We start from the raw sequence: 10,810 nt of genomic DNA on the forward strand, positions 1-10,810 counted from the left end.
AAAGGTCAAATCTCTGCTCAAGATAAATATGATACAATATTACTGATATTAAATACTGTATACCAATTCAACTTGTTATCAGGCCAGTTGAGAGAAAATGTCGCTAGCAGCAGATCCTCTTTCCAGAAGGCATTCATTGTACAAAATGTGCTTACAAAAATGAAGCACAAATCAGCTTTTCTGCCTTCCTTTGTTTAACATTCACAATTAACTAGCAAAGCATCACTTGACTGCTCCACTTTTATTACAGTTAACTGTGCTCATGTGCAATCACATCAATGTATTTACAGCACTAGAAAATACTGTTCTAACTATTAAGTCATTCAGTATTGTAAAATGGCCTATAAATATTGTGTATCATTTATTTCATTTTAACCTGCGATATTACTCTTCATGGTGACCTAAACTGGTGTTTGTAATGGCTAATGAATTTAATGTTGAGGTAAGATTTATCCTCCTAAAGGGTAATTGATATACAATCAAATTATACATACTTTATGAGTAATACATCATAAATTAGATATCATTTTAGCTTTTTCTTATACAGTTACATTTCTTATACATTTATAGGATTTTAGCAGCTGCTTCAGTGTATTTCAAAGATTTACATGTTTTTTGATAGTAACAAATGCTATTTTAATCAAATAATTACATTTTTAAAATGATTTCCTGTAATAGTAACATTACCTTTACCTTGTACTTGCTCCTAACTAAGATATAATTAATCCTTATTGGCAAAACAATCCTATTGGTTTTAAATTATGTTTAAATTATTTTTACTAGACTAGATCCAAATTATGGAAAGACCCCTTATCCCGAAAACCCTAGGTTACGAGAATTATGAACAGGTCCCATATCTTTTCAAACACCAAGTTACAAGCTTACATTTTAATAACAGTTAAACAATAAATTGAAAGTAACTTTTTTTTTTAATATAAGATGTTTTGTGCTAAATATACTGTAGCAGGGTCAGATATACTTAAATGGGCTGAACTGTCTAAGGGGCATGATTCAGAGTCAGGTGTCCCTGGAAATATAACTTATATATAACTTTTGTTCTTACCATAAACTTGCCATAACTTGATGTAATCCATTAAGGTAATATATATATATATATATATTATGCTTTATTCTTTTACTTTATCCATATGAGATGTCAGATACTTGTTTGCAGGGCCAGAATGAGGGGCAACACTGAGGGGGCGCCGCTCCAGGCACAATGTCTTCTGTTTGCTACCCCTAGTTCAGGGCTCAGGAGGATGCAATTTTCAAGGCGACAAGTACCTCTCTGCCCGTTCATCGCTTTCTCTGATATATAAGTATCACAGCAACCCCCAGCACATAATTACACACCTTGGGGTAACCCCTAACAACTTTTTCCAAATGCTAACAAACTCCCATAACAAACTCCCACCAAGTTCACCTCCCACAGGCAGGGTAGGGCAGGCAGAGTTTGGCACACACAGGCAGCATAGGGCAGGCAGAGTATGGCACTCACAAGCAGCATAGGGCTGGCAGAGTATGGCACACACAAGCAGTGTAGGGCAGGCAGAGTATGGCACACACAGGCAGGGTAGGGTAGGCAAAGTATGGCACACACAGGCAGCGTAGGGCAGGCAGAGTATGGCACATACAGGCAGCATAGGGCAGGCAGAGTATGGCACACACAGGCAGCGTAGGGCAGGCAGAGTATGGCACACATAGGCAGCGTAGAACAGGGCAGGAAGAGTAGGAAAGGAGACAGGAAAACCTATCATATCTATGCAGTAACTGATCAGGACCACTCCTGCACGTAATGCTCCTACTATTTGCTTGAGGCGTGACCAGTTGAACAATGTGGGCTCTTACAGCCTAAATCTGAAGTGTGAAAAATACAGGGACAAGTTAATGTCAGTATTGATTTATTCAAAGCTTACACAAAGGTAAGGGGTCACAGCAGCCAGATAGATGAAGGGGGTGGTGTGGCCACCAGTTGGGCAGCACTGTTATAGGGTGTTAATGTTGCTTCTACATATATAGAATGCTAAAGTACAGCCACTACACACTTATCTAAGGTTTTTTTGGTTTCTTATTCTCATTTCTTTATATTGTCTCAACAGTTCTTATTTCTCACCTTTGTGTTTTTGTGCTTTAGTCTAATCATATCCATTTTCTTCTGCTGTCATTCAGTTTTCTCCTCTCTCTGTTTCACTTCCTTCAGGATCTAAACCTTTCTTTGTCTGTCTTCTCACTTTCCCTTTTCCCCCAGCAACATTTTGCTTTGTTCCTTCCCCTTTAATATTCTCTACTTTTATTCCCCTATTCAATTTCTGCACTTCCTTAATTCCCTCTTTTAGTGTTTCTTACCACTACCAGGGAGCTACTACATATTTTGAAGCACATACATGCACATTTGTTTTAGAAACAACTAGTTGACCTGCTACTGATATTGGATATTATCTATATTTTACTTTTTTTTAATTATTAAGCATTGCATCAGTTTGCATTTTACAAAAGTCAAATAGAGAAAAGTGGCCTACGGGATTTTGTGTTGCAAGAGGGTAAAAGTGCAGATTTGATATTGAGGGTGGAGGCGATCATTTTGGTCCAATCACAGGCCATTAGGCTGTCAGTTTTGTTGAGTGGGAAAGTTGTCAGCCATTATTGGCCTATATGTGGCCAGCATTGCTGTCATGCTTTTTTAGTTAACAGGGTTAAAGGAAAACTATAACTTCATATTGAATACTTAACCAACAGTTTATATCATATTAAAGGAACAGTAACACCAAAAAATGAAAGTGTATAAAAGTAACTAAAATATAATGTGTTGCTGCCCTGTACTGGTAAAAGTTGTGTGTTTACTTCAAAAAGTCTACTATAATTTATATAAATAAGCTGCTATGTAGCCATGGAGGCAGCCATTCAAAGGAGAAAAGGCACAGACACATAGCAGATAACAGATAAAACACTATTGTATTCTACAGAACTTATCTGTTATCTGCTATGTAACCTGTGCCTTTTTCCAGCTTGAATGGCTGCCCCGTGGCTACACAGCAGCTTATTTATACAAATTATAGTAGTGTTACTGTAGCAAACACACCAGTTTTACCAGGGCAGGGCAACAGTGCATTATATTTTTATTACTTTAAAGCTCTTTCATTTTTTGGTGTTACTGTTCCTTTAAGTGGCCTATTAAAGAATCTTACCAAACTGCAATGTATTTTTCAGTAAATATTGTCCTTTTACATCTTTTACCATGACCCCTCATTTTGTGATAGGTGCACTCCCTCATAGAGCACATGGAAATAAAGCATAGAGCTGGAAAAATTCAGCTGTAACTGTTACAGGACGAAGTGTGGGAGCAAAAGACAGAAAAGTGTCTATTAATTGCCGGAAGTGACCTATCATGTATGTGTGCCCTTGGTTTGTTTGTATGCACCGTGAATTGTATGATCCCAGGAAGTGGCTCTTAATACTTAATATGAAAATTTTCTATTTAGGATAAACCAATGGCACATACTACTTAAAAAGTATATTTTTTGGTTTATTTAGATAAGGGATTCCTTTTTTCACTTGTGAGTCACACGCAGTAATAATGTTGGTGAGCCAAAAAAGCATCAATAAAATGAGGACCTACTTTGAGATAACTGGGAGCAACAGAAAATGTGGTGGGGAGCAATATGTTGCTCATGAGTAACAAAGGTTGGGTATCACTGATTTAGATGAAGCAGGGTTTTACCTTTAAGCTGTTTTATGTGATATATCTTTATAGAGACCTACATTGTTTAGGGGTATAGTTTTCCTTTAGATGATTATATGCATCTCTCAGTATCTAGCATTTTTATGTTAAATGTTACATTTATCTGAAAGCTAAACCCTAACAAATTAAGGGAATACATTTTTAAAAAAAAAAAATATGACTGCTTTTGGTGATTTCAGGATCTCTATAAAACAGATTATGATGAAGTCGATGGCAGTATAATATCAAAAATAAGAAGAAAAAGGGGAGTTAGAGTAACTGGAAAATACCTACCTCCACTCGAATGGGAGAAGTATGATACATCACCTTCTAGAAGATACTTGAGATGGTCGCATTTTGATAAAGATATTGATACTGATACAGAGAACAACAAAGATGCACATAATCAAAGAAAAGAAGAAAAACATACTATGGACAAGCAGGTGGAATCTCTACAAACCAATACTAGCCAGATATGTCTTGAAAAAACAGAAGATGCAAAAGGAATTAGTAAATATAATTTTGGGAAAATAAATGATAAATTATTCCTGTTTGGACCAGCAATACCCAAGGAAACTTTGGAAGAACTAAAAAGCATCTCCACAGAAAGACCATTATTAAGTTCTGATAAATGTAATATTAAGTACAGTCCAGTTATAACAGAAATAAAACTGCCTCAGTCTTATGACATGAGGACTGAGAAGGCAGGCTTAACCTTTGAAACATTTACGCCCACTGTGCAAAAAAGCAGCCAAAATATGTCCATTAAAAATCCTGACAAAAAATCACTTTGTGAGCCTATAGCTGATCATAAGTCAAGAGAACTGCAAAAAGCAGAGCAAGTAAAACAATCGTTTGATGGAAACCAGTCACAAATACAGGACAAATCTAGCACTGCTGCTGGAAAGCAACTGAACCACATAATCCCTGATATTTATGGTAAGGAAATACTGAGAATATCTTCATCTTTACTATGTTTTTACTGCTTATGTTAAATATATCTAGCAATTTAAGGTGTTTGTTCAAGGTGCATTTCATTATTTCCATTTCATCAATTTGGGTGCAAACATGCTCTTAAATTCAGAAAAGTACCACATGATATATCTGCTTTAAGAGCATAACAGTTGGCCGGCCTGTGATAACAACTAATCATTGACCTGTTCTTATTCCACAAGACAGCTAGCCTCTTGCTTTAGAAAAGCTCAACAGTTGACTTTTGCATGATCCATGAGAGTTCCTAATCTCAATTCACTATTCCTCTGACACTTATTAACAGGTGGCTTCTTTCTATCTCTTGCATTAGTTGGCTGCTCCCCCTGTGTGCCACTAAAATGTCTGCTTGAGACAACATGCTAAAAATATAGACCCTCTTTTCATTCATTGCTTGATAATTTGTGGCCTCTGCCTATTTCCTCATATTTTTTAATTTTCTTTTTATGTGCATTTCATCCACTAATGTACCATACAATGGCAGATATAATTCATTAACAGATGAAATTTTCCAGCATATATTATTTATGAACCAACTGATTTCCATTGAACTAAGAAGATTTTGATGGGAAGCGTCTGAGTTCATGTTCTTCACCTTGTACAGTTTTCTTTGTATATGTATGTATATGACCACCTTAAGGGAAATGGTTTGTGTGCAGAACATTTACATTTTGTAAACTCAGGAGTAGCCAGCAGTGTTATAAATTAAATGCATGAAATAATTTACCAATAGGTCATAAGTTTACACTTAAAAGGAGACTATCATAGAAGTTCAGAGATGGTTAGTTCTTTGTCTGGAGCATTGTCATTTTCTAAGGATTTTTGTAATACATTGACACTGTTAAATTTCACTTGATGACTGAATTTGGATATTAATATACGATATCTAAATTATACAACCCTATTTTCAAAAAAGTTGGGACACTGTGTAAAATCTAACTATAAAAGCAATGGGGGTGATTTGTAAATTATTTAAACCCCTATATTTAATTAAAAAAAGTTCACAGACAAAAGATCAAATGTTGAAACTGAGAAATGTTATTGTTTTCTAAGAAAGATATGATGGTTTCGAAATTGATGACAGCAGCATGTTTAAAAAAATATGGTAAAGGGGCATATTTCCCACTGTGTTGCATCTCCTCTTCTTTTAACAACACACTGTAGCTGTTTGGGAACTGAGGAGACTAATTTTTGGTAGTTTTGATTCATTAAGAATTCTACTGCTTTAATATATATTTAACAAAGCAACTGAGTTTTACTTGCAAATTACTTGCTTTCAAGGTTAAAACCCCCAAATGGTTGCCTTTTTATTGGCTCCACTGGGATCACCTGACTGTAGCTGGGAAGGGTGGGAGCTAGAACATGAAGCTGGCCACTGATCCTGTATAAACTATAGCAAACAAGAAAAAGTTTGGCTCACCACTAAATTTGTAACCATTTGGCGGGGGTGCAATGATGCTGCAACCACAAAATTCATATAGACAGCAAGAAGAGGTCCTCTGCATTCACCCATTATCAATATACAGTATATAGGGCATTAAAACATTCTTTTTAGCCAAGAGGATGCAGTGTCCATGATTTCCAAAAAAGAATTTCCGATTAGTCAGAAAATTAGTCAGAGGATTAGTAATAGAAGTCATTTTTCTATAAAGATTAATATAATTGTTTTTCAGTTCCCTGTTGATTAAAGTACTCCAAATAAATACTGACACCTGTGCACCTTGTCACCTGGGGTAGGAATGTGTATGAATAAGGTGTATGCCGTAAATCAATATAGTTTTTATTTATTAATGTTTTAATTAACAAAGAAAATGTATGTTTCAGGTCGCAGGCCTACTGGTAGTAAAGACCTGCATTGCGGCCGGATGAAAATACCAGGACCTCTTTATATAAATTCCAATATTGAAATGATCAAACAGCAGATTGCTCGAGAAGACATACATTTTATACGATTTGAAGTTGCAGACCTTCATGGGTTTCCAAGATCTAAAATAATTCCTGAGCGCTTTTTCCATGTAAGTTAATGAAACAGCTTACATTTCTTTTATCAAGTGTGAATCCAAACATAGAAGTTAATGACACACATTGTTTTCCAAAAAGAAACTGCACAAAAAGAGCAGAAATTGCATAATGTTGCTTACTATTATAGTTCAGTGTATCAGTCAGTTTATTATATTAGCTATTATCCCCCAAAGAATGTCATCCTGGCACATCAGTTGCTTTGGGAGACACAATAATTCATTTACATCCACAAGCACAGTAAGCAAAGTACAATTTTGAGCACAATTGCCATGTTTTTTCCCACAATGCTGCATTTTTTCCCTAAAATTCCAGGTTTATTGCTGGGCCCAAAGGGGCAGTATGATGCAATTACACTGTGCCTGGCATAACTGCACCTGATTTGCAAAAATTAATGCAATTGCAAATGTGTACCCTATTCTGGTGCAGCAACGCTGTGGCGATTAACGTAGGTTGCTGTAGGAGTTCTAGAGCTACTGCCTGGTTTAGGAGGTGGTGTTAACTCCAGGGTTCCCCTGCATCAATAGGCACAGCAGCGTCTGATATGGAACAGAAGGCAGGAAAAACTAATTGGTGCTGAGTGCAATTATACAGTGAAGTGTGAAGAGTGCAATTTGATGCAAGTGATTTTACCTGCAATTCACTTGGGGAAAAGTGCAAGTTGCAGACGTAAATGAGCCCGGCTGCCTTATGGCACCTATGCCTCAAAGGATGTTCCTTGGAGTTGATTCAGGGCTGTGGAGTCGGTAGATAAATTCTCCGACTCTGACTCCTCAGTTTCTGATACTTCCGACTCCACGACTCCGACTCTGTTTTTAATATGCTAATGTATTTATACATCCAGGAAGGGGCAGGGGGGAAGGGGCACTTAAAACACAACTGAACTGATAATAAACTGATAGACAATTTTATCTATACTCCTACTTCTACTGATTTCCCTAGAATCCCATAGTCATGTTTAAAGTTTAAGCTAACATTACAGCTGAATTACAGCAGTTTTTCAAATGTTTTAAAGCTTCAGTCTTAAACTATTGACTTTCCATTTCCTTCACGTATACAAGTATTTCTAGTCCTGCAATTTTTTTTTACTTAATTAGTTATCAGTGAGAGTTAGGCTAGGTTCACAGTGGGCATTGTGTTCCCTGTAACAGAGGAACACAGCGCAGTGGAGCTGCCGCACCTTAACTGTGCGTTACGTCCCATTTAGTGAAGCATACAGTCAATGAAAGCATGCTTCATGGTCACTCAACGTGTTCGTTTATGCACTGCGTGCATTGGGCTTTATTCTTATAGCAGAGAAGTAATTAATTATGACTGTTTGTGAATTGGGACATTTAAACTTGCTTTATTTATTTTATTTTTTTTATTCCCATTTAAATTTAGTAGGAGTCGGAGTTGGTTCATTTTTTGCCGACTCCGACTCCAGGTACCCAAAATTGCCTCCGACTCCTCGACTCCGACTCCACAGCCCTGGTTGATATGCATTTGTACAATTTTAACATATTTTACTTTTATTGTTATTTTTACATAGGAGAAAGCAGTCAGTGGTATTCACGTGTCGAGAAGTTATCTAGAACCAAACATGAATCCAATAGACTCTGAAGCAGACCATAAAAAGGCAATATACTTTAACAGTGATATTGTGTTGAAACCAGACCTATCAACATTCAGAGTTCTACCATGGGCAGAAAAAACTGGAAAAGTAATTTGTGATGCATATACCATTATGGGAGACTCACTACTAACCTATCCAAGATATCTAGCAAAACAGTTGCTAATGCAACTTCAAGAAAGTGGTTTTTCTCTCCATGCTTCTTTCAATTATGAATTTTGTATTTTTGGAGTTGCTGAAACAGTGGATTCTAAGAAAGTTGTATTCCCTGCTGCAACACTAGTGACCGACAATGACCAGTTGTTTCTCCAAGAACTTTTTGATGGAATGTATTATATAGGTGGAAACATTGAAAGCTTTTGTTCATCCAGTACACCTGGGCAGATGGAGATATCCTTTCAGCCTGAGTATGGCCTGACTGCCGCTGATAATGCTTTTACCTTTAGAGCTGCTTTAAAAGAGGTAGCTAAGAAGTATGGGTACATTTCTAGTTTTTGTAATGATGTAGGTGGGATTTATAACTCTGGGGTTTTCTCACATAGCTTGTGGGATTCAAGCGGAACAAAAAATTTGTTTATTGATGGAAACCAAATTCAGGAACTCACAGATATTGGCAGAAAATGGCTTTCTGGTTTACTTTTCCATTCAGCAGCTCTCAGTTGTTTAGTGGCCCCTGGTGTCAGCTGTCGCAAGCATTTTGCAAAAGGCGCTAAGGATCCACAGGAAAGTATAGGTGCTACTTATGGATTTAATGATAACAGCTGTTCATACAATGTCAAATGCCATTGTTCCAGCGGTACCTACATAGAGAACAAGCTATGTTCTGCCGCAGCAAATCCTTATCTAGTTCTTGCAGCTACAGTTGCAGCAGGTTTGGATGGGATTAGGCGAGGCCTTGATCTCTTTATTGACACCAACCGCAAATTTTCTCCACACCAATTTAAAATGCACTCAGTTCCAATGAAAATGGAAGATGCTCTTTCTGCTCTGAAGGAGGATAGATATATAAGGGCAGCATTGGGAGATGTGTTTATACACTATTTCATTGCAGTGAAACAACATGAACTGGAAACAGAAGAAATGGATACAGAGAGGAACAAATTTCTAGAGTATTTCATCTAGACTATAACAATTTCAATTATACTTACAGTATAAACATACAATGTAATGCGTATACAGCAAATTAGTATTACAAGTGCATCATCTGCTTTATTTGTTTCAAGCCTGCTCCTTTCAGACCAGAACCCCCTTTAGTTCATAACATATAGGAAATCAATTAACAGTCTACCTTTGTTCTAATGGACCTTTTACATGGTTTTCTAGGACAAAAATAGGTATTCTAAAAAATATGTCTCTAACTGGTCATCAGGCTGCTCCCCATATATAAGTCAGTTAGAAACCACTGCCTTATCTTCTCCTTACTGTACCTTATCAATAGATAATTCCAATCTACTTTCCCATAATATGCTAAATCTTATCTATAAGGTTCTGCTGAGTCTTGCAAATATCCTTGGATTTGGCTAAATACTAAATTTATTAAATCCTGATGATGATGCATAGAATAAATTCTAGAAGAAAACACGATATATACTGCATATATATGCATATGTTAGAAAGGAGAAAATAAAAAATACAGGAATAGGTGCATCTTAAAGTAAGTATAAAATTCTCATAACAAATGGAAAAAACGAGTAATGTGAATTATAATTAAATACAGTAATGCACAAATACATATTGGTTTTTTTTGTGTGTGTGCAATGTATATGGGGAGATTTATGATTTTTAGAGGTTTTTTTGTCAATTCAAGTAAACTTAAAATTTAACCAAACTCAAATGCTTGCTTATTAATTACAAAATGTCAATCTAAAAAAAAACTAGAATGCAAATTCATATTGTACTCTTCATTTTTAGTGGGCCTACAAACGGCAAAAAAGTGAAAAATTTGAAAAGCTCAAGTAGAATAAAACTGCTTAAATTTGCCTAGGATTTTGCTTGGGGCAACTTCCCTTGATTTCTACATGAACGTGCAAGCTTTTAGATGCCAAAAACATTTGTGTTTTTCAATTTTTTTGTGCTTATTAAAGACCGAACCTGTAAGTATTGGAAGCCCTAATATGAAAATTCTTGGTGCAAAAGAATTCAGATCACCGAATTTGAACTTTTTATAAAAATAAATATTTTCATTGTATATATAATTTAAGGGGGAAATCCTCTCACAAACTTTTTTTTCCATAATGAATAATAATTCTGCTTTCCAATTAACATGAATTCATTGATTGTAAATGACCTTTCCTTCAGCCAGTAATCCATTTCCCACAATGCCTTGCATGTTCTGTGAGACCAGAGAAGAATACAGATAGGCACATCAATGCTAGACATTTTAGCAAGTGGAGTATTAGCTGGAGAAGAGCTGATTTCTGTTGCATTGTTTCTGAAGTCAGGCAAGCAGTGAATAAAAAAAACAATGTTGT

At 36.2% G+C, this 10,810-nt stretch overlaps 1 protein-coding gene across 1 annotated transcript; it reads left to right on the forward strand.

Moving 5' to 3' along the window:
* The first annotated feature begins 418 nt into the window (after positions 1–418).
* lgsn (lengsin, lens protein with glutamine synthetase domain) lies at positions 419–9,578 on the forward strand. Its single transcript, XM_031902724.1, has 4 exons — positions 419–442; positions 3,919–4,657; positions 6,533–6,723; positions 8,259–9,578. Exons 1-4 carry the CDS (start codon positions 419–421, stop codon positions 9,459–9,461), a joined length of 2,157 nt encoding a protein of 718 aa, XP_031758584.1. The 3' UTR covers positions 9,462–9,578.
* Positions 9,579–10,810: the final 1,232 nt, after the last annotated feature.

This window comes from Xenopus tropicalis, chromosome 5 (genome assembly GCF_000004195.4).
Source record: "Xenopus tropicalis strain Nigerian chromosome 5, UCB_Xtro_10.0, whole genome shotgun sequence".
NCBI classification, from domain to species: Eukaryota; Metazoa; Chordata; class Amphibia; order Anura; family Pipidae; genus Xenopus; species Xenopus tropicalis.